The 24,950-nt window shown below is 43.2% G+C and overlaps 1 protein-coding gene across 3 annotated transcripts in view; it reads left to right on the top strand.

Annotated features, from left to right (window-relative positions):
* AFF1 (ALF transcription elongation factor 1) overlaps positions 1-24,950 on the top strand; it is a 123,311-nt gene that overhangs the window by 10,161 nt on the left and 88,200 nt on the right. The window contains exon 1 of one of the 3 annotated variants that reach the window (XM_068402820.1): positions 8,451-8,661. The exons of the other annotated variants lie outside the window; for them this stretch is intronic. Coding sequence (XP_068258921.1) covers positions 8,633-8,661 — 29 coding nt within the window. The 5' untranslated portion in view covers positions 8,451-8,632. Of the gene's footprint in view, positions 1-8,450; positions 8,662-24,950 lie in introns of those variants that run through there. 3 annotated transcript variants of the gene reach the window in all.

Raw genomic sequence — 24,950 nt, forward strand, 5'->3', positions numbered from 1 at the left:
TGGCTGCCAGCACAGCTCAGAAATTATTACTGATGTCTGTTAGGAGAAAGCAGGCACCTGCCTGCCTTGGCTTTTTGGAAAACCCCAGTAAGTAAGTGGGATTGCTGGGATGTTTTAGAAAAACTGAAAGTAATACAGTGTTGTTGTTCAGTTTATTATCTTCCTTGTTAAAGTTTTGACAGAGAGAATGCTCAGTTTTCTTTTCTTTTAAAATTCCTTTTATATCTTCAGCAAACTTGAGATGCTGTTTTCCACACGTGACATTTCCAGTGTTCTTTGCCTTTTCTTTCCATGAAGATGTCTTTCTAGGAACGAACAAAGAAAGCCCTGCAATTCAGCAGCAGTATGTTGTTGTATCGCTGTGAGCAGCACTAGGGGAAGTCTAGTCCAAGTGTCCTAGTCTCCCAGTCCTTTCCTGCTTCAATTCCTTAGACTGTTTTCCCTCTTTTCCAGTAGTTGGCAGGATCTTGGTATTCCCAACTTGTGTGCTGTGATTTTTTTTTTTTTTTTTTTGTGCTAAGGTTTCAAAGAATTTGAGTATTGATTTTACTTACAAGCTCTTTTCAAGGAGTGTATGTAATATGATGTTATGGTGACTTTGTTAATATTTTTTAACAGTTGATATTAATCCACTTTTTATTTAAATTCACTGTTAAACCAAACTCTGTGTGACACAAATTGGGGGAAGGGAGGAGACCATTAGGTAAAGAATACCATCTATCAAGATTTAGATGATTTAAGTAAGGTTCAGGTAACAATTTAGTGACAAAGGCAGGATTTCCCAGGGTGCTTGCCTTTACCTATCCCTTGGTTTCTCTACTAGCTTTGACACTAAATGCTGTTCTGTAAATACAGCAGGGTCCTTAGAAGTCAGGAGTTCACAAGCAATGAGGCACAGAGATTTGGAGATGAGTAGAAGCTAATGACTTCTGCTGCATTTGTTGCTCGGATACTGCCTAATAAAATAGCCATTCTGCCAGGTACAGCCCCAGATACCAGAGCCTGTAGCACAGCATCACTGCTGCAGGGGCATCTCGGAGCAGCACTGTGCTTTTCATGGCACTGACGCTCTGGGTAGGCTGTGTCTAGGACCTACTCAGGATGGCAGTGCTACTACTGCAAGAAGCCCAGCTGAGCTGTGGACTGAGAGGAATGGGGTAGAGGCATCAGGAACAAGGCACAAAGAGCTTGTTATGAATATTAACTCCCTTTCTGCTGTAAGCAGATGTTTCACTCTCAGGGTAGGTTTGTCCTGAGGACTGACAGTGGGATCTAGGTGGTTCATGGTCATGTCTTTGAAAGACTGTATCATCATTGTCTGGGTGTCAGACAGATATAATAAAGATATTAACATTTCTTTAATTTTTGAGTGCTTGCCTTTGCAAAAATAATAGCATCCTTTTCATCACAGTGTATCTGTGTTTAAGGGGTATGTAAAAAAAAAAAAAAAAGGCCAGCAGCTATTTCTGTGCCACGGTTTTATTTGGTCATCCTTCTGATTTACCTGTAGGTTTGCAATCTCTTCAGAGCCTCAGCAGAATTCTCTGGGTGCTTTGAAGAACTTGTTAGTAGGCAGTCCTCACCTGGCAGTGTGAAGCAGGGTTAGATTTTCTTTTACTATCTCAGAGGCTTTCATAGGCATTTGTGAGATGAGCGCTGAAATACAGAAGTTGAATAATGGCATGGAGGTTTGTCTCCTTCTGCCCTATTTCCTCATAGTCCATGTTCTCTTGGAAAGCCTCTGTGCTTCCAGTGCAGGTGCCTCACCTTGGCACAGCCTTGTATACCTTGGATCAATGCAGAAGGCCTTGCCATAAAGCCAACACCCTGTTAAACATCAATCCCTTTCCACAGTACTGGAATCAAGAAGCACTTGAACAAGTGCTTTTCAAGGAGAGGGGGGGCAGAAAACTGCTAGAAACTTTTGATGCAAACGAAGTATGTTGTTCTTCACACTTTTTGCTGGAGAAAGCTTAGCTGTTGTGGCAAGTCTGTATATTTTTTTTCCATTATCTATTGTTCTGCCTGAAAGAGCTGAGACTAATTTTGTTTAATCTTCAGGGAAATAACCTGTATGAAAATCTTCAGCCTGAACTATCTGGATTAAGAAAATTTACATGATCAACTGGAAAGGGTTTTAAAACAGAAAGCAGCTCCGCCTGTTATTTGTTTATCCCTTTTCCTTGGCCTTTTGTGCCACTGGACAAGAATGATGTCCATGTGTTAGTACATATGGAGACAAGTGGAGCTACACTTGTAGCTGGTGTCATCTTAGGCACTACTGTACTGTAATAAAAAACAGAAATTAAGCTAGTGATAGGTCAGATTAATGCTTTAAGAGGGGGAAAATCTGTTTTGTGGTCAAAAGTGAATACCATAGAGTCATGGAAGAGATGGGAGGACATAAGGAGGGAAGCGGGTGGTGTTTTCTGATCTTTTCTTACCTTTGTTTCTACCTTGCAAATTCTTTCCAACAGTGAAAGTGCTTATATGACATACAGAACCTCCTCCTGCTGCCCAAGTTAAGCATTCTTAAAAAGAGGATAAAATCTACATATGTTGCATAAGTATATCTGCATATCTAAGGGTTTCTTGATTGTTTTCACTATGTTCCCCGCTTCTCACATCCTAGGGAAGAGGTAGCAGTGACCTCTTACTGCTTATTGATCCTGAAACTATCAAATGAAAATTCAATTGCATTCTGTATCATATTCAAAATGCTGGTTTCTCCTATGACTACATGTTGTGTATGCAGTGAAATATGTTATTGAAGCTTGGAGTTGTTAAGAGAATGTGTGTTTAAACCTCAGAGCACATAGCAAATGCAAGACTGCTGCATGTATCAAGTGTGTGTGTAAATATAGATCAAGTTGGCTTACTGTGTTTCACTGCATAAACTTTTAGATGCCATGATATTGATGGTGTATGTATGTCTGCATCCAGCAATGGAACCTGCTGCCAGCCAGAAGAAGACAAATGACATCCCTTAAAATTTCATAAGCAGTGTATCTGTGCAGCCTGTACAGACAAAAGCTTTGTTTAGTATTGGAGACAAGGAAGAAGTCTATAATTTTTAAAGCCTTATTGAATAGAGAGCAGGTTCCAGCTTGATTAAGTGCAAGAAAGGGTTGAAGATATTCCATACTGCTCTGTTAGTCTCTTCATACTGGACTGAAGGATCCAGGCATGTCTTCAGAAAGTTTGAAACTGATCTTGTGGAAAAGAAACTGATCCTTTTATTTAATGATTTTTCCTGATGTTACACATCTGGAAATGTAGTCTGGACTGTGGGCCCTGGTCCAAATTAATTTCTAGTCAAGCAGAAGATTTGACATGTGGTCAAAGTCTTGATATTTACCTCAGTGCTTTGGGACCCTAGAGTACTTAGCATTCCCTTCACCCGGGGAGGTGGGGTGAAATTAGTTGAAGTGTAGGTCTTGGAGAGAGAAATGCTGAATATCATTTCTGTCACAGGATTTCTGCAGGGTAGACATGAAGTAATTTGATTGCCTGCTTTGTGCATACACTTACCCATCTATACAACAGGAATATTTTGCTATGTTTAGCAATATTTGTAGCAGCTTTGATTCAAGTGCAAAATCTCTTGTAAGATATAGGAAATAGTTACAGCCTGTGCGTTTGAGTAGCCATGGAAAACACCAGTTAGCAGGTCTTCAGGGAGGTGTGGATTCCACAGGTCTTAGCAAGATGTGGGAACTGTGGGGTAGCCAAAAGTGTCATTCCCCATGTTGGTATTCTGCATTTGCAGTGCTGGAGGTGCACAGTGTTCGACTTAGTATAGCAGTGCATTTTTGTTTCTTTGCTTGAACAGCACAATGGCATGTTGGAGGAACCTTAAATTTGCCAGCTTGGTAGAGCTTTCTTCCTATCAATAGCTTACAAATCTTTGAAAGTACTGTAATGGTCTACATAGATATAGGAAAAAAACCCCACAAATTAGATGATGAAAATTTGAGACAGAGGCATAGATTTCAACTCATTTCCTTTCTTTTGCACAGTATCCTTATTTCAAACAGGGAGAGTTTTGTTATTGCTTGCATGAAAGATATACATGAAGAAGACTAATGAATTCTTAATTACTTAAAAATAAGTAGATACTCTTAAATAATTAAATGCCTCCCTTTCCCTTTTCCTCATTTTCTAATCTCTTCAGCTGAAATTGCAGAAGATAATTACATATATAACTCTCCAGGGCAAACAGGATCTTTGCTTTTGTTTGGAAAAACCCTTCCAAAGTGTTGGCTGGATATGCAGTTTTGGTGCTAGTATTAGTATGCTTCATTATCAGTGCTTTTGGTTATACTTAATAAGAACTTTCTAGCAGCTGTTAAGCATATTCTCTTCTCTGAAGCTGTCTGACTGTCAGCATTATTATTTTCCACAGCTTTTGTAGGGAGAAGAATCAAGTTCTTTAGAGTGATGCATGAGCTTGAGAGAGGGTGTGGGATTTTTTTTTTTTAAAGTCATGATTTAAAATGCTATCATTAAGCCCTGAGAAGAAAAGAAGCACACATTTGGAAAGCTGCTGTTGGTCTTTACTTTCTTTTTGGTAACATATATGGCACTGAATCCCAGATTTTGCCATGTAAGGCAGGCTGAGTGCCCTGGTGAACAAGATGAACAGGAATCATCAGTGTCCCTTGTAGCAAACCATTCCCCGGGCTGCGTTAGCAGGAGGGTGGCTGGCAGGACGAGGGAAGGGATTCCTTCTCTCTGTCCAGTGCTGAGGAGACCATGCTCCATTTTGCAACATGGGAAATTACAATTAGATAGTAAGAGCAGGGGCCCAGAGAGGTTGTAGGATCTCCAGCCTCGGTACAACTTGATTTAAGTTGGTTGTGCTTCGAGGGCAGAAGTTAGATTAATTGATGTCTGGATATCCCAGGCACCTAAATTATTCTGTGATTCTATCTTGCAAAATAAAAAAATGGAAAAAAAAACCCAACCACTTTTAAAGTGACTTTTAGACCTTTTGTCTTTTTTTAAAAGACAAAACTTTTAAAGACCTGTTGTCAATTTATTTTTTTTTTAATTAAACCTTTTGAAATATTTAAGAGGCTTCAGTTTCTTGTGCCCCCAGTTGACAGCCTGGCTATCCTCAGTCTCTTTTCCTTCCCTCATCGCTATCTAATAACTCATCAAAATGTGGCAGCTGATTAGGAGAGACCAGCAACGGTCCAAGGACTGGGTACTCATCTGGGATCTGAAACTTTTTTTTTTGAGGTTGGGGAGAGGGGAGATACTTCACCTGAGAAGAGCTATCCATTCGTGAATCCAGCTCCAGCAGTGGTAGTCCCCACAGCAGTGGGGTTTTTTTCTGACTCTAAAGTCCTGAAACCTGCCCGCTTAAGCTGCTCTCCTAATGCCAAAGGCTTGCACATCATGTATCTGCATAGCATTCCTGGCCTTGCTATTGCTTTCTTTGTTCATTTGGCCCTTTCCTGGCAGAAAAGGGGCTTGAGGGTAGGGTGTGTTTCCTTGGGGTTGTGTCTTATCTAAAAACGATAAAAATCCCCTGATTAGAATATCAATGAGTTCAGCTTCAACAAAATAAAAACACTTAGAAGAAGCAAAAAGCCCCTTCCAGGTTATGACACAGTTGAAGGCAACAGCAAGAGGATGTAGACAGGAACTTTCTAGCTTGTTTTTCTGTAGTGCCTCACAGAAGAATTTTAATTCATACAATACAGTGAATGGCAGAATGGTGAACTCCAGACCTGGAGCTGAGATGATTGGAGCCATTCTTCGAATAAAGCCAAGGCGAAAAAGATACAAAACCATCGTTTTTACCATGTGGAGTAAACTACATATTACAAACCTGGCTGAAAGGTCTTGTGGTCACTGGTATCAAGTTGTCAGAGTTAAGAGCCTGAATTAGGCTTTTAGGGAAAAGAGAGAATGCTCTGCTTCCTTCTTGACGGAGCTCTAATATTTCTACAGTGCTTTGAATTATAAAATGCTGCGAAATAAGAAGTATTAGCTACCACCGTTAGCAACTGGTAGTTAGTTTGCCTCTTTGAAGACCCCACTGCAATCCGGGATGCTTGTCTTCCCTGCTAGGCTTTACTGGTGGCCAGCTGGGTGATGCTGGGCAAGTCTTGGCGCCCGTCTTCCATACCCTGTTCGTAATCTGATGAGACTGATACTAGTCTCTTTGGAGATGACCTTATTAAAAAGTGGTTTATGGGGATTTCATGTTAATCTTGTTACTGCCACACCACAGGACATACACAGTAATCATCTCTTGCTGTCTTCTGTACTATCTCATTTACATATATTGGTAGTTAAAGTTGCTGAAGCCCTGGTCCACAACTGTTGTGAAGTCTTGAACCTGTCTTGAACTGTTGCTTGGATATGTGAAGGGAGGACCTGGGACCAGTGTGAACTGGAATGTGAGGAGGCTACAGCTGTCGGAAGAAGCTGTAACTCTCAGAGATAAGAAGTTTCATGACTCGCTTGGAAGAGTAAGAAACCAATAGAACAAAAGACCCGGACCACTAATTACCATTGGACCAAGAGGAGTGTGCAGGGCATATGAACAGCATGTGAGCAGTGGGTGCATAGGTTGTAAGGGTATAAATGCCCAGGGATTTCTTTGTTCTGGGGCCCTCCCTGGAGGCACCCAGCTCAAGCTGTCCTTATGGCCGCATTATTCAATTAAACTATTTATTTTCCTGGAAATTGGCATCTGAGACTCTGCTGCAGGAAACTTAGGGCGAAGAAATTTCTTTAACACGAGTGTTTGTGTAAGTAAGTGTGAAACATACACTTTGCTGGGAGTCAGGGGGTTTGTGTTACAGTTACTGTTTCCAGTGATGGGTGTCTGCTGCTTGGATAACTTGTTCTTTTAGTATTTTGCCCAGCACTCGTGGGTTTCCTTATTTTTTAATTGCTGTGAAATTGTAGTCTTGTCTTCAGAGATGATAGTGGTTTTACTGGCACTTTTAGGACTTCAAACAATTTCACAAAATACTGGGTGTGAGTTTTGTTTTTATTGGTGTGTTTGTTTGGGTTGGTTTTTGAGGGTGGTTTTTTTTTTTTTTTTTTGAGTTCATAATAGACATTGTCCATTATCAAGGTGACACCTCAAATCCGCGGTTACTTATGAGCAGCTGAGTCTGTGATTATCTGCTATAACAATGGTATTATCTGCTTACTTTATTACCAGAGCCACTTGTTCTTTTGCGGTTTTCTATTTACAACCTTTTCTTTTTGGGCAAAGAGAAGGAATGGGAAAAACCCAGACATTTTCTGATAGTTTTTATATTCTTTAACTATGTACTTAAAATTATATGCTTGTAGAAGCTTTATATAAATGGCCTTTTAAAATTATAATTTGTTATTTGCCATGAATGGGGTATAAAACTCTTCTGGTATCCTGCTGAATACTTTGACCCAAGTTGTGCTTTGTAACAGAAAATTAGGAGGAATGTGATGTTGTTGCAGTGTCGGTAGGAATCTGAGCTATATGTAGTCTGCTGAGAAAAGCTGAAGGGATCTTGGATAAATGTTTTTGCCTGTTGAATACTTGGTTAATTACTGGTTGAAAGGAGTTGCAGGAGTAGTTTGTTCTTATAATTGTGCCAAGGAACACCCAGAGCAAAGGTCGGGTGTTGCTGCTTTCCGAGTGAGTCTGCAGAGCGCGGTCAGGACTAGAGCCCAGACGAAATTGCGTAACAATTTTTTTTAAAGTTTCTTAGCCTGAAATTTCAAGTATGGGCACCTGCAAGTGTAGTAGCGTACTCGGGTTCTCATTTGCTACATCTGTGTGGCTAGATGGGGTTCATGTTTGCATCTGGGTTCTGTACTTGTTTTGAGAATTTTGCAAACGCCGTGAGCCATTTTCTTCTGTTTCTTTACAAAAACCACCCCACACCCCGGCAGCCCCGGGATGTGGCGAACGGCAGGGAGCCGGCACTCGGAGCAGCACCCGCAGCCGCCGCCGCTCCCCCAGGCCCGCCCCCGCGGGGGGAGGCGAGTGCCGGGGGCGCGGTCCCGGGCAGGGGCGCACGGCAGCCCCCCGCCGTGCCGCCGGGGCGATGGCTCCGCCGCCTCTGCCCCCGTCCGTCCCTGTTCTGCCCTGACACAACAACATCTCCATTTAAGGCGGTCGGGCCGGTACCATGAAAAACTTGGCGGAGAAGGGATCGGGGTGCGCAGTGCGGGCACCTGGGGCGTGTGAGCTGCTGCGAGACCCGCTCGTCAGAAAGCAGCAGGGGAATAAGGGAGCAGCGGGCCCCGGCGGCGTGCGGCGCTGGCGCTCGCAAGCTGCGAGCCGGCCCTTGGCTTTTCAGCGGGGCTGTGTGCTCCCCGCTGAAAGTCCGAGCGCCGCATCGCCCTCCCCGCCGGCCGGGAATGCAGCGAGCCGGGGGCGGGCCCGGTGCCCGGATGTCGATCAAAATGAGTGTAATCCAACCCTGCGCCAGCCGGCCCGGGCTCGGGGAGCCGGGGCTCGGGCGGCGGGGGGCGCCGTGACGCGGCAGAGGGGCGCGTTCACGGGAGCCGGGAGACGGGCAGGAAGGCGGCCGGCAAATGGAAGAGAAGGTTTTGGCAGGGGGGTAGAGCCTGTACAGCTGGGGAAAAAGCTCATGGATAGAGGACGCTTGACAGTATGAACTTCACGATGGCTGCCCAGTCGAGGTACGGCGTTAAATAACTCTTACCGCTGTTGGTGGGTTTCGCTGAGGGTTTTTCATAGTCCGGTGGTGTTAGGGATGCCCTCGCTCCTTTTTAGGCACAGATTGCTGTTGATTTTTCCACTGTGTTTCACAGAAATGTGGCTGGAGACACGTCCTGGATAGATTTTGTTCATATATTTCGTCAACTGAAGTGCCCACTATCTCCTCTCAGCATAAACTTTCTTTTAACAGGAAAAACAGTGTCTTAATTGCTCCCTGTCAAGTCTCTCCCCATCCAACAAGTTAATAGCTCTTTGAAACGCATTTTCTTCTCCCTTGTGGACTTCTCTATTATTTGTTTTTTGTTGTTTTTTTTTTTTTTCTCTGTAACCAGCCTACTGTAAACAGGTTTCTGTGATTGCTTACAGCAATATTTTAAAGGGTGAATGGTTTATATCTGGTTGGGTTGGAGAGCTGGCTGTATAAAATGGAAGCAGGTTGTGTCTGCTTGTGTGCAAATCTGCTGGATAGGTGGGGGAGTAGAAAATGGTTGTAGAGAAGAGTAGGAAAAAGAATGATCCAAAGTAGTTGCTGTCAGGGAGCAAAATTCAAGCAAATATACCAGTCTTGGTTAAATACTTTTCAACTAATTGTGTTTTTAAAGAAACAACCTCTTGCCTTCTGGGGGGGGGGGAGGGGGCGCATCCTGTACAAAGTAAGTTTCACACTCAGCATGGGGGAGGCAGCTTTTCTTAAGTCATAATACTTGATGAAGCAGTGCTATTTAAGGTACCTGTTAAATGCCTTTTAGCATTTACGATGCTTTAATGGGCATTTCAGAAATGCCGAAGAGAGAAACTCCTCTTTTTGCTCTTTAGTCCCGTACCAAACACCTACCCTGCTCCCCTTTCCTCGAGGCAGGAAAAAAAACATTAAAAATGGTGGCATATCCTACACAGAAGTTTGGCACTCGCAGTGTGTTTTCACAGTGGTGCTGTTCTGCAGGTTTGAAGCGAAGAGCTGGCTTTAAATTACAAACTGCAAAATGACAGAGCCCTGAGGTTTGGGGAGGAAGGATGGGAAGATTGATTGCTTCATTAACAGCTGAACTCTTCTCTAGCTGCAACTGCCTGCTCTCTCTGCGGGTGGGGAGGCTGGGAGTACTTAACAAAGAAGCAAAGGTTTAATTTTTCAGCATCTTTTTCTTTTTTTTCCTTTGTATGGTCATTTATTCGCATGATTTACTGGCCTGCGTTATCAGCGTGTTGCTTTAATAGGCCTGCATGCTAAGAGAGGAGGCAGCATAAATCTTAGTGCTGCTGGCTGGCCTTGAAGCTTGGCTTGGCTCCAAGGCCAGGGACACACTTGATGTCTCAGAGGTTGCACAGCCATTTTCTTGGGTGGCAGGAGGGCACATGGGAGCTGGGTCCTAGCAGTAGCCCCCAACCTCAGCAAACTGGCCGAGAAAGGGGCAGGGCTGGCACTGGGGTCAGCAAACCACATCCCTAACCTGGAAGGCGGACGGCGCAGCAAATAAAGTTTTATACATTGAGTAGTTCAAACTGAGAGTGAGGAAAATGGACAAAGGGCTGGGTCCATGGCGGTGAGTACTGCAGGGTAGGTGAAAGGACTGTGCCCCACAACTACCATTTGAGATGGGCATGGAGACAAGATGTGCACCTGCCATTCTGTACCCTCCCTTCTCCTCCATCGTGTGCATTGGCTTTTGCTTTTGTCAGGCTGCTGTGAGGTGCTTAAGCTGTAAAACTGCGTCAGAGCATTTCAGCACAGTAAGTAAGAAGGTAACCTCTGTATGACTGAAGATTAGTGTTAAAGTCGCTGATTATTGCTCATTTTAAGACATTTAAAAGAGAGTAGGAATGAATATAAGCAGCAGAAATTAATCTCTTGCAGGAGAGAGGCTATATTTGCTAGAAAGCCTGGTGCTTGTGGTATTTCTGTTTTGGTGGCACAGGTCAGACGGAGTATCCATCACAGACCAAGAGAATTGTGCTTTGTGGGTGCGTAAAAGCTTTTATTCAACAGTGAAGGATGAATTCATCTTCACGATAAATAATTGGAGTTTTACTGCATGGGATGGAGAGGCAAAATGTCTCCAGAATTCATTTGCCAAAACATGTCAGAGGGTTTACTCTGGTAGGTAGCTGACAAAAGATGTGAGCTTTTTGTGTTCATTTCTCATTTGTAAAAAATACAAACAATTTCTGCAAGCTCAGTAAATTGCTGATGAGGTGGTATGATACAGAACACTAGTGTTTTGGGTATCACTCAGTATGAGGCCTTCGGGCATTCCTCCATCTGCTTGGGTTTGCTATTTCTCATACGCTGTATGTTTCAGGTAGTGAAAGGGATGTGACATTGGGGATGGTGCTTGTTTGGTTACAAGAAAATCCTGCATCCTTTCTTCAGCTTAAGTGCTGTGATCCTGGGCAGCTCACCTAGCATTTGGATTTCACTGTTTTGAAGGGTGGAAGGGTAAGGAAAACAAGGTGATAGAACATGCCTATTGCTGCCCTTCAGCATTTTAAAAACTATAGTAGTGATGACTGAGAAACTGATGTTCTAATTGATGCCATAACATTTTTTAAAATAGTGAATCTTAAGAAATGATTACATGGTGAGTTGGGTATGTTTTTGTTTCAGCTATTTGAGAATGATTAGCGTCAACCAATGGCTGCTGTAAATAGCTTATATCTAGAGCCATTCAGTGGAGAAACTATTCTCCAGTTAGTGTTGTTTTGTTTATAATGTAGATTTTCTTTTTTTTAAGTTGTTAGCTGAGCTGTAGGTTTGCAGCTGTAGCTTTCTATGCACTCACTTCTGGAATGTGTGGATCTGATGCCTGCAGTGTCCCCAGGCAACAGGGCTTGTATCCGATTTTTATGGTGTATTCAGGAACGTGCGAGCAGAAGCAGAATCTGTCTGAATGAGGACAAGTTTACTTTCTTGTTAAATGTGGTGTGATATTTGTCATGTGCCATTCAGCTCCTCTGAGATACGGCAGGATCCCTAAGAGATGTGTGGGACAGACTGGCACTTGCACCCACTACCAGCTACTACCAGCAATCAGAGAGGCATGAGGATATGGCTCCTTAACTGAGTGGCAGAGCCCATCTCTCTTCTGCTTCATTCTTCGTTGAAATGTGTGCTCTACTGCAGCAATCACAAGCTGAGGATCTTTAGATGAATAGCTGCTTTTTTGAAGATGTAGGCTGCTTTTCTCAGGCTGGTTGGGATCATTTTAAATTACCTGTAGACCCTGCCAGTTACACTTTATTTAAAATTGGTGGATAAGTAAATACTTTTTTGTTATGGATGATAAGAATTTCCAATTGTCATATAACTTGCCTTTCGAGGTCATGATTAGTATGATTGCAGGTATGCAGAATGAATGCAATTTCCTAATCTTTGTACATAGGTGAATACAGTAGCACAGTCAGAGCAACATGAAACCTGAGTGTTTTGCAGTCATCCCTGCTGGACTCACCTTGCTCTTTCTCCTGAGTGAGCCCTGCAGGGAAGGGTAGTGATGGACAGCAGTCTGGGAAGACCTCTGTTTCCACCCGCTAAAGCCGTGTCGTACCAGCTAAACCCAGAAGAGCCTTGAAACAAGGCTGTACCACTCATTTTGGTAGAAAAAGAAGGTAATGCTGAGCAGAAATAAAATGTGGCCATATCTACATTTAAAACATGGTAAATACAGCAAAACAGTTTCTTCTAAAGGGAATAATGCTGAGACTTTTCCCTGAGGAGAAGCTACGTTGAGTGATGCAGCTTGATTTTTGTTCTGTGTCGCTTCACATCTTTCCAGGCCAGATCCAAAGACATGTTTCATAACTTGTTTGTTTCGTGGGTCCTGTTGATACAGGCAGATGCCAGTATTGGTGATGCTGCATTCCAGTCGTCTGATGTAGGTGAAGAAGGGCTGAAACAATGTCTTGTTGGAGTTTACCTATCTATCGAAAGCTAAAACATCATGTGAACCCCTGTTGGTTTTGCTTATACACTGCTACTAGCCCTGCCTGTAGAAATACAACCCAGTTTTCTCCAGAACAAAATGCCTAGCTGATCCACGGCATGTTTTGTGGGCTGCTGGGGATTTTCATTTCACAGTTCCTTATTGCCTGGACTTTTTGAGCCTGAAGTCTATTGCTTTGGGGCAGGCCTGAAGCTGAAGCTCTCCCACAGAGAAGAGGTGCTTACAGGGGAAGTGGATTTTTCAAGTAGGTTTGTTGATGGAGTTTGTTTTGGGTTTGGTTTTTTTTGTGTTGTTTTTTATTTTTTTTGCAGTGGGGGTTCGGAGTTGTGGTAGGCCCTTGAAAACTTTGAAATACTATTGTCATGATATACCTGAGCTTGTATAGAAGGGAATGTTTCCTTAGATCGTGTAATTTTCCTGGATCTGAATCTGTACTCTAGAGAGAGGTGCCTTCTCGCTGCTTTTTAAGAGAAAATAATTTGCTAGTTCAACTGCAAGATGCAGCACGAATAGAAGGAAACAGGCTTTTAATGAATTGCATAAATTCTCCTCAGCGCTTTCCTTCTGAGCATAGGTCATAGTGAATGACGGCATGAAGCTTTTAAATGCCATTTAAAATATAATAGAAAAGCTGTCTCGGTAAAGTACTTAGGAATACCACAAAGACATTGTTCTTCATGAGGTGGACTACAGTGAAGTGAGGAAGAGTTCTCCACCGAGCACAGGGTGTCTTGCTAAGGCCTGGCTCAGGCACAGGGCAGTCGGGAGTGAGAAGCTGGTTTACTGCCTAGCTTGCGAGCAACATGATGAAAGAGTTACTTTAATGTGGAGATGCCTGAGCACCCCAAAAAAATGGGAAAGTACTCATCCTGTTCAGGCTTGAACACAGTGTGGAGATTTTTTTTCCCCTGTGGTATGTTATAGTGAAAAAAGTACTGACTATGTTACATTTTGCAATTTTGGCTGCTGCAGTTCATCTGTGTCCATGATAAAAACAAGAAGACACACGTAGCGCTGGCTGGGGTGGAGCAACTGGCTGGGGCAGATATCGCTCCAAAATGCAGTGTTATCATAGGTGGATTAAGATAGAGCTGCATTGCTCCAGCTGAATGCTTTTATGGGGAACAGACAAGAGCTGCTGCATGTGCTATGAGCAGATTTTCCACAGTTGCATATTCACAGACAATTCGGGGAAGAGAAGTTGCATTCTAGATCTGTACAGAATCAAGTGACCGTGGAAAGCAGTGAGCAGCAGAATCCTTCCCACCTGTCTTTCCTCTCGGCTGTGATGGCTGCTTTGTACAGAGCTAGCCCCCAGTTCTCTTGTACACTGCTGAGGTGCAGAAGTTGTTGATCACCTTATTTTACTGCATAGGTTTTAAAAAGTGCATTTCTTTTGCTGCCTTACTGTTGTAGAGGAAGGGAGAGGTGGCAGGCAGGGAGAGAAGGCAGGTGTGTGGGCACAAAACTACATTTGAGGATGTGCTCTGCTAACCTCTGCTAACGTTAATACTGTTTTCAGCATTGTCAAGCTGAGGTGTCTAGGCAGGTTCGAATAGGCAACCTTCATCACAGGTGCCATATGCTTCATGCAGATGTTTGTCTTTTGGATTAGTTTAGGCTTAGATATTGTTTAGTGTGTAGAGTTGTCATTTTTAGTTGTACTGAGTGTTTATTGTACTGAGTGACCTAAAGTTTTCATTTAGTGTTCTTTTTGCAATGCTGTCGGGTTAAGAGAAAATAATGTCCCTGCTTTAATTTTTAGAGAAAGTTCAACAAGAAATTGTTAATGTTTAACCTCAGAGACAACAGTAAAACTCATTCTCAGAACCATAAAAAATGTGGGTTTCATTTTGTACTTGTAAAAAAAAACCCAAAAAGGCAACAAAAAAAAACAACAACCAAAAAAGCAACAAAGAACAACAAACAACAAAAAACGCCCCTACCCCCAATTCACCAAAACGGAAGCAGGAGGAGTACACCAGAAGGTCTTGAAATAAAAGAGCAAACTCACAACATATGGTAGTATTTTCTGTAGTAGTATCCTATACATCTTTTGCTTAGAATACCATATACTGTGTAATCTATAAGCAGCAAACGATGTATTCATCGATATATGAACATCTCCTTCATGGCATGGTAGTGTTTAGTAGCTGGTGTGTGTATGAGGTATGTGGGAGAGCATGAGTGCATGTGGGTCTTCCTCGAGCTGAGTTCTGGCATTACAGTTTGAAATATGGGTGTCTGCTAGCATCTGAAGTTGAAAGCAGTTATTAAAATGTATAGCAGTAAAGGGAAATTTGCATCTTTGGAGGGTTGTAGACATACAGTAAGAAACTGCTTTCAGTATTATTGTGCTTCTGCAGTTTGTTAGATTGTGCTTAAAAAGATATTATTGAGATAATTCATCTTTGCAAGCACAGCTTAGAAACTCTCCCTCATAACTAGTCTGCAGCTGTTTCTGAAGGATGCTCTCTCCCCAGTAGGCTGTTTTGGAAAAATCATCCTGATTTGAACATAGGGACCATGCTGGCAGTTTAGAAGTGCTTTGGTGAAACACTTTGCTCTCTTCCCTGTCCCCACAGCCCTCAGCAGAACAAGCTGTTCTAGTAAAAGTTATTTTCCTGGTGCCAGCAAGCCTGTGGGTCTGCTGAGAATAGGTCTAGGGACCTATTTCTTCATACATTTGCTAAAATAATGTGTGCTAACAGAAAGATAGCATGGACTAGCTGTGCTGCAGAGCAGGGAGATTTGCTTGTTTTTTTAAAGACTCCTTAGCATTGCCATTACCTAGAGGCCCACATTGCTGATGGCTACCATGTCTGTCTGTCGCTGCAGCTTCGAGGCCTTGTTTACCACGAAAAGTTTTGCTGGCATAGCTAAAAGTGCAGGCAACAAATATACTGCAGAGATGAGATAACAGTGGTGGCCAAAGCTTAGTGTAAACTCCATGATATCGGTGAATAAGGCTGCTTTTTTTGGCATATGGTTTCTGGGGGGACGGGCATGGGATGGTGGATGTAAGCTGTGTTGGACCACTGTGTCTCCCTTCTTTGCTGAGACCCTGCAGACCCCTTCTAGTGATAGTCTGCATTCTTCAGCAGTTAACTCTTAATTGGTGAAAGAAAACACCCAAACACCCATCTCGGTCCAGTGGGACCATGATGTTTCCTGTAGTCCTGCCTGAAAGTCTCTCTTCAATTTTACTGAAATGTTACACCCGCCTTTTAATGTAGTTTTTAAAGTTACTTCTAGAATTGTCTATCTATATAAACTTTAAAAAGCGCTAAAACCCATGTGTGTTTTTTTAGATAGAAAAATGAAGATGCCTCATGCATAAATCACTGGGGTCATAGTATGTGCCTTTTTTGGAGAAACTAATTTTTTCCATTACTCGTGCAATATAGTCTGACACGAGGAATGCAGTTACTTCTCTGTTCCTGCTGGGTGTCCTTTGGCAAAAATAATTTGTACAGCTACTCTTTTTTTTTTTTTTTTTAAACTGCTGTGTTGCATCTTCAGTGTGTCAGTGAGGTAATTGCATTTGGTTCTGGTACTTGTTCTGGGGGGGAAACGGGGAGAATGGAAAGCAGACACTAGAAATAATGTGATGATACTTGAGACTTTGTACCATGATTATTGCCTGAGTTAGCTTATGAGAAATAAAACTCATTGCCCTCTTGGAGAAGGTTGTTTTGGGCATGCCTGGTACAATACCCAGTTGTGGTTAGTCTGCTTGCCATTTTCTCACTTGTGCCTCTCTTTAGTATTTGCTACCGGAAAGCCAAGCCCACTTGTAAACTCTTTAGTCGCAGCCTGGCTTGCAGTTAATTCTGAGTCTGTGCTGCAGGGCGACCTTGGCTGATAGACATCCAGATTTGAGGTACATCCCAGTCCGGAGAGGGAGCTTTGCTGTAGGATGCTTTCCCCATGGTTGTCTCTTGTGCAGGCTGATAGGAAACTTAGGCAGTACTCGAAGCAGTGCTTCTCCCTTCAGAAATATTTATCTAGTTTTAAAGCTTTAAGAATGTCAATTCAAAAGCATGTTGGAGTTTAATATGGGTTTTTTTCCTGTGTCTGTATGTTTTATGCACATTCATTTTTGAAAGCTCATGATTTTCGACTTGTTTAGATGCTCTGTGTCTCAGAAATGTTGAACTATATGAAGTTTTGGCTTTGATTTGGGTTTCTGATTTAACATGTGATATTCTATAACTTTCATTCTGGAAACAAGATGAACGAGTCCCTTAATATTTAAAGGGAATGTGATCACTTTGCTGAGGTTTTGGAACACTGTTAATGATCTTTATCTGTTTGCAAACCCCTATCTGTTTTACATGGGCTGGCTTTAGCAAAATAATAATAGGCTGTCTTTGCTTAGCTAGTGTTTGTGACCCCCCTCAGAGGAAATGCCTGGTGCTGTGTAATGGACTACAGAAGTGAAAAAACTACTTGTCTAGAACTTAAGAAAATTCTGTGTAACTGCCCAAATTGCGGAGAGACAGAAAAATAGGTAGGATTGTGTTCTGTTCTTTGAGAAAGTCTAATCTGCTTTTAGAAACACCGTAATAATGAGATGTGGTATTCAGAGACATGGGGGATTTTTCCCATGGCGTTCTGCGTGAAAAGCAGTTGACTCATACATGAGGCATTAAAAATAATAGACCAAAAAAACTTCCTAAATTGGCCAACTTGGAAAAAATCAGTAACTCAGTGTTTTACCTTTGAAAAAAGACTTTTGGTCATTTAGTGAATTAAGTGCCACAAAGCTTTCCTTTGCAATTCTCTCTTTGTTACAAAAATGGCATCAGTACTCCCAGCCTTCTCTGTTAAAAGCATATGCTGGTAAAGGAATACCTGTATGGCTTTTGTTCTACTAGGTATGGGGAATTTTTAATGTCATCAAGCTATTGGGATAAAAATGATGCGATATATGAAGGAGCTGGCAGAAATTCTTCCCTGCTGGGAAAACCCAGAGTTCATAAGTTAGATGGTACAAGGTAATCAAGAAAATCAAGAAATAGCAAGTAAGAAAGCTGAAAGAGAACATGGATGACACCAGTAATGCTGTGAAGATGTGCCATCTAGCTTAACAGATGTTTAGAGTTTTTTTCCACATTAACCTGTGGAAAAAAACCCTTATTTTTAGCATATAATTCAGCAAGTTTTATTCGGGGGGGGGGGGGGGGGGGGGGGGGGGGGGGGGGGGGGGGGGGGGGGGGGGGGGGGGGGGGGGGGGGGGGGGGGGGGGGGGGGGGGGGGGGGGGGGAACCCTTGACTTTCAAGACATTTTTAACAGGATACCAGTGTTTGTATTAGCAGTTTTGTTGCTTACTAGGGAACCATTAATAACAACAGCTGAAGGGAAAGTTACTAGCTTAAATTCATCTCCCACAAAAATTAATATCTCTGAGTACAAAGGTGTGCTTAAGGTTTGGTTGTGAATAGCTATACATTTTTTTCTACAGACTGCAGCCTTTTATGCAAGAACAAACCATACTGGAAACTCATTTTTAATCAAAGACTTTCTATGCAGGTACATGGAATTGTGCCTACAAGGCAGCCTAGCCAGTTTGGGATGAAGAATTTAACTTGGGAAAGGAGAAGAAAAAAAATGTTAACAGCTTTCTTTTCAGCAAAGTCTAGACTTTCCCTCTGAAGATGCCCTTAACTTTTTGTTGATGTTGTTCCCTCCTCCTTCCAGACCAGCTTTGAACTCTTGGTGCGTAAATGGGATGACCTCAGCCTGGGTTCCAAGTGAGCCAAAATGAGACAGCCCCAAACTGGAATTTCTGTACCTACCTTAGCATGTCACTGAGCATAGCATAGTGCTGTTGCTTGGTGCTGCAGCGCCCAGACTGTGCAGCTCTGCACAAGTGAGACCACAGCGGATTAAAGTGGATGGATGAAATTGTCAGAAATGATAACATTAAAACTTGGCTCCCAAGCTGGTTCTCCTGTTACTTAAATATGTGAATCAGTCTGATTCCTAAAGTGATTTGGAAAGTGTGTTTTCTTCCAAGTCGGTGAGTAAACTGAAAAGGGACTGACCTACAGTAGACAGGTTTCTCTCATTACACATCCCTTTGGAGGGACAGACTGAGTTTACGTGCAGGGAGCCTATTGCTGTTACTTTCTCTTACAACATAGACAGCTGATGTAGTCTAGCACTTGGTTTTACAGCCAGACCCTTCTTTCTGTAATTCTTAAATAAATGAAAGCAGTTTGTAATTATAACATAATCTGAAAATTGCAACCAAAACCTTCTCAGGCTCTATTTTGGCAGCTGTATTGGTGTGTGTTGATGTTTCACTATTTGAACAACTTGCAAAAGAATTTATCATTAAAACTAAGGTACTGTGGCTATTTAAAAAAACAAAACAAAGAAAAAGAAAACCACACACACACACAACACAAAAAAAAACCCACCTATCCTGTAATGTTTATAAAGCTAGATGTGATCTGGGTTAATTTTTAAATCTAATGAACATTTAGTTGACATTCTATCCTTTGGGCTGAATGTTGCATCGTTTTGTGGCCAAATACAGTTGTTTCAGTCCTTACAGAATCACAGAATGGTTAGGGTTGGAAGGGACCTCTGGAGGTCATCTAGTCCAACCTCCTGCCCTAACAACTGAGTTGGTATCTGTGCTGTGTTATAAAGACGTGTATGGAGTGCGCGGTGTCTCAATCAAGGGTCTTGCATTCAGTACCATTTCCACTCAGCTCCCATAAGAGTGCTTATGCCTGTAGCTTTCTGATTTGGCAGTAATCATGTGTGCTAGCCAAAACAGGAGGGAAGGGGAGAAAAAGTCCTTTTTTTCAGCTATAGCAAAAGAAAAATTCAAAAGTCATGTCTAAAAATATTCTACCCCCCTTGAAAAAGTCAGATAGAAATGCTGTATAAAAGAAAGTATTGTGAAGAAAACTGTTTTCTTTCTGTATCTCAACCCAATCTTTTGCTTTTCTTTTGATGAATTTCTGTATTAGCCATCCTTTCATTTTTCCCTATGGTCCATTGCTTTCTAGCTGTTGATTTGGAGGGCAAGGGGTGTCATACATGGAGCAGGTGAAAAAGTATGCAACTTATGGACAGGGGGAATACTGGGAAAATTACTTCTTTACTTCCCTGTTCCTTTGTACATTGATTAAATATCAAGCTTCCTTTTTAAAAAATTCTTTCCTTGGAAGTGGGCCATCCTCCTCCCTCTCAGCCTAATGATAGAAATGTATAGATATTATTGATATAAGCTATATTCACTTGAGTGTAACAACTTTAAGGACTATTTATGTACAGTAATCTGCCAAGCAACTAATGGTTTGTTTTTGTTTGTTCAATATTTCTTTCTTCCCCCTAGAGAAGTCCCCGAACACACAAGAACCAGAGTCTGAGGGCTTAAAAAAACAGTAGCAGTTTCTGGGGTTACTATGATGCGTTTAAAAGGTGTTTAAGTCATGCAGTTTTCTTAGAAAGTCCTTGGACTATTCTTTCACCCCTTCCTCTTCTCTTTCCCTTTGGTGAATGAATATAAATAAGTTGGAGTGCAAGTGAGTTGCAGGCACTGACTAGATACAGATCTTAGAATCATAGAATAGTTTAGGTTGGAAGGGACCTTTAAAGGTTTTCTGGTCCAACCCCCCTGCAGTGAGCAGGGACATCTTCAACTAGATCAAGTTGCTCAGAGCCCCATACAACCTGACCTTGAATGTTTCCAGGGATGGGGCATCTACCACCTCTCTGGGCAACCTGTCCCAGTGTTTCATCCTCCTCATCATGAAAAATTTCTTCCTTATATTTATCTAGTCTAAATCTACCCTCTTTTATTTTAAAACCATTACCCCTTGTCCTATTGCAACAGACCCTGCTAAAATAAAAAGTTTGCCCCCATCTTCCTTATAAGCCCCCTTTAAGTATTGAAAGGCTGCAGTAAGGTCTCCCCGGAGCCTTGTCTTCTCCAGGCTGAACAACCCCAACTCTCTCAGCCCTTCTTCATAGGAGAGGTGTTCCATCCCTCTGATCGTTTTTGTCTCTCTCCTCTGGACCTGCTCCAACAGATCCATGTCTTTCCTGCGCTGAGGACTCCAGAGCTGGACACAGTACTTCAGTCGGGGTCTCACCAGAGCAGAGTAGAAGGGCAGAATCACTTCCCTCGACCTGCTGGCTACGCGTCTTTTGATGCAGCCCAGGATGCAGTTGGCCTTCTGGGCTGTGAGCACACATTGTTGGCTTGTGTCCAGCTCTTCATCCACCAGTAGCCCCAAGTCGTTCTCTGCAGGGCTGTTCTCAATCCCTTCCTCCCCTAGCCTGTTATTATTACTGGAGGTTGCCCTGATCCAGGTGCAGGACCTTGCACTTGGCCTTGTTGAACCTCACGAGATGCACAGGGGCCCACTTCTTGAGCTTGTCTGGCTCCCTCTGGATGGCATCCCATCCCTCAGGCTTGTCAACAGCACCACTCAGTTTGGTGTCATCTGCAAACTTGCTGAGGATGCACTCAATCCCATGGTGTCATTGATGAAGATATTAAAAGGTACTGGTCCAAGTACAGACCCCTGAGGGACACCGCTTGTCACCGATCTCCATCTGGACATTGAGCCATTGGCCACTATCCTCTGAATGTGACCATCCAACCAATTCCTCATCCACTGAACAGTCTACCCATCAAATGCGTATCTCTCCTATTTAGAGAGAAGTTATTGTGGGAGGCCGTGTCAAAGGCCTTATAGAAGTCCAGATAGACGACATCCGTAGTTCTTCCCTTGTCCACTGATGTAGTCACTCTGTGATAGAAGGCCACTAGGTTGGTCAGGCAGGACTTGCCCTTGGTGAAGCCATGCTGTCTGTCTTGAATCACCTCCCTGTCCTCCATGTGCCTTAGCATAGCTTCTAGGAGGATCTGTTCCATGATCTTCCCAGGCACAGAGGTGAGGCTGACAGGCTGGTAGTTCCCAGGGTCCTCCTTTCTACCCTATTTAAAAATGGGCAATGTTTCCCTTTTTCCAGTCACTGGCGACTTCACCTGACTGCCATGACTTTTCAAATATGGAGAGTGGCTTGGTAACTACATCAGCCAATTCCCTCAGGACTCTGGGATGCATCTCGTCAGGTCCCATAGACTTCTGTATGTTCAGGTTTCTCAGATGGTCATGAACCTGATCAGTGGGACAGACTTTACTCCCCCAGTCCCTGCCTTGAGGTCCATCCACTTGAGAGGTGTGGGAAGAGAGGTTGCCAGAGAAGACTCAGGCAAAAAAAGTTGTTGAGTACCTCAGCCTTCTCCATGTCCATTGTTACCAGTTTGCTAGTCTTGCTTATCGGGGTGGTATGCTTTCTTTGACCTTCCTTTTCTGGCTGACATACCTTTAGAAGCCCTTCTTATTATTTTTTGCATCCCTTGCCAAGTTCAGCTACATCCACGTCTTGGCCTTCCTGACCCCATCCCTACGCAACTGGGCAGCGTCCCTATACTCTTCCGAGGATACCTGTCCCTGCTTCCACTGCCTGGGCATCTCCTTCTCGCCCTTTAGTTTGACCAGCAGGTCTTGACTCATACATGCCGGACTCCTGTGTTCTGTTTGTTTTCTTACACCTGGGCATCTAGAGCTCTTGTGCTCTATGGAAGGTGTCCTTAAAGATCTGCCAGCTCTGTTCTGCTCCTTGTCCCTGAGGGCAGTTTCCCAGGGGTCCTATTGACTAACTCCTTGAACAGCTGAAGGTCCGCTTTCCTAAAATTCTTGGATCCTGCTCTTTGAATCTTGGATACTGCTGGCACGCAGCAAAGTCTTGATGGAAAGTAGGAAACCAGAGGAGGGTTGAAATGGTTTGTGTGAGTTCAGTCTGCCAAGGGTGTGCTGGAAGCTGAGGCAGCAGTGAGAGGCGATGCACCAGGGCTCAGCAGGGTGTATGTGCAAGGTGATGTTACAGCTCCTGCTCTGAATTTCATGGGTTCCTCTGGGTTTTTCTCTGTTAATCTCATTCAGAGCCAAATCACTGCCTGTATGCTCAGTTCCAGCTGATCTATTCCCTCCATGTCTTTTGAGAGGCTTAAACTGTGTATTATAAGGCAATGAACTACTTTGGCGAAAGGAGGAATTTAGACCGGTATCTGGTTTTCTGGTTTCCTTTGGCTTTAACCTTTCAAGTCCAATTCAAGAAAGCATTCCTGTTAAAGAGCTGTGCTCAAGCTTGTGCTCCAAATGAATTCTTGTCCTGGTGCTTTTACACTGAGGATGGTTTTTGCATGTGCGTGTGTATAAGCAGGTGCTCAAAATGAGTTCCTGATTCACAGCTTGAAACTGAGGAATGACTTCTACATGTGTGCATGACAGAGAGAAAGAGAGATGTGGGAGAGGGGAAGGATATTAACTTTACCATTTCCTTTGTTCTTTCTCTGTTGTGTGTATTGCTACAAGCATCATATTTCTGAGCAGTGTGAAGTGAAAAAATGTGCAGCTAAGGCCACAGTATGCTGGCTGGGAAGGATTGTAAGAGTTGTTCTGGGGATGGATAAAGGAAAGTTTCAGGTGAAATAGGAAAATGCAGAAATAGTGACTCTCTCTGTTCTTTCCTTCCTCCCATTTTTCAAGTGGCTTCCAGAAATACTTATGCATAACAAGTTTATTGTGCAAAACATCTACTCTTTTGTGGTTGCATGTTTAGTAGCTGCGACAACTAAGCAATTGAGTAAGATGGAAAAGATACAGAATGTATTAGGAAGTGTGTGCTTTCTACCTAGCTTTCTACGGATGACTTGGCTGGATGTTACTTGGATTATTTGGGGTGTTAGCTGGTGTTGGAGTTGTTACTCATCGTGTTTGTGGACACTTCATTAATGAGTCTCTGGGACAGCAAGAGACTACAGAGAGGTGAAGCAATCCAGAGGAAGCTCATCCCCATGATGACACACGAAGCTATTTGGTTGGAAGCAGGTTGTTCAAGAGGCTGACCACGCTTGACGCTGGATGTAGCTCTAGACAGACAGAATCAGGGGGTGAAGGAAAATGCAGCAGCCTACACAGAAGAATTTAAAACCTTCAGAAGTTTTATGCAATGGTTACTGTAGGGCATCTGCTCAGTCCCTTGGAGAGCAAAGCGCAGACCTCCTGCCTCGTGCCCAGGGCGGTGAATAAGAGTCATTGGGAACATGCGTGGGAGGGCAGGGGATGAGGAACCCCAGGAAGAGGCGGTGCTGATTCATTCTACTTCCAAACTGTCTGTTGCGACTGTGGCATTGAGGACAGAGACTCAAAGAGGCCATTGATTGTTACTGTGAAAATGCTCATAAGGGCAGGGGCTCTGATGGATTTTATCAGAGAAAGCGATGTATCCCTGGAAGACATCCTGAGTCACCGCTGAGTGGACAAAATGTTGTGTATGCCTGGTGAAACTCCTCCCATGTATTCCTGCAGCACTTTGATGTAATTTTCCAGCCTTCGTTGGAAGCTTGGCACAAAATCACGACCATTATTGTCTGGGCAGATGTGACTTCCTTCAAGAGTGGTAGTTTCCCCAGACAAAAGGACAGCCGGTTGAGAGCAGTCTTGGAAAGATACCAATCCCTTAGAAGGTTAAAACTGGAAACAAAATGATACAGAGTCTGGAAGCTAATGAAATGGAAGAGCTATAATGTAATTAACGAGTACTTTGACTAGTTGCCTTTAACCAGTTGGCTGTCAGGTTTTGCTCCTTGAAGAAGGAAAGAAAAGTTGCTGTGATGTGACCGTATGTTCTCATGGCTGAGACAGGCATATTTTTATTAAGACTAAAGTTAAGCTTCCTCTCTAATTTCCATTTGCAAGAGTTGCATCTAACATCTGTTCACTCCGTGTGCTTCCTGCCAAGGTCCAAGGAAGAGCATCTGACTCATTTGTCACAGCCTTTTTACTTTGCAAGGGCTTCACTGGTACTGACTCTTTCCAAGGGCTGAAACTTCATGTACGTGACGAAGCAGGGGGCTTTCACCAATAACCTCCAGTTCTCATGGGCTTAAAATGGATCAGGCAGAGGGAAAGGACTTGGGATAGAGCAGCAGAACTATGCTGCAGAAAAAGAAGGAAGGGGGAAAAAACCCCCAAAACCAAACAACAAACCGTAAAATGGGGGTTGAGGGGAACCACCCACAGAAACAGCAAACATATTTCGTTGTCCAGTTTTCTTGGTGGTAAATGTGTTGACTGAGGCTGCACAAACGCTGGAGATGTCTGAAATACTTGAGCTCCCGAGCCCCGTGTGCATCCTGAAATGTAAGGGACAGGAGTGGTCACTTTTTACAGGAGTAAAACTTCCTTGACATTTCTTACTCTGCTCTTAG

This window comes from Nyctibius grandis, chromosome 6 (genome assembly GCF_013368605.1).
Source record: "Nyctibius grandis isolate bNycGra1 chromosome 6, bNycGra1.pri, whole genome shotgun sequence".
NCBI lineage: Eukaryota > Metazoa > Chordata > Aves > Nyctibiiformes > Nyctibiidae > Nyctibius > Nyctibius grandis.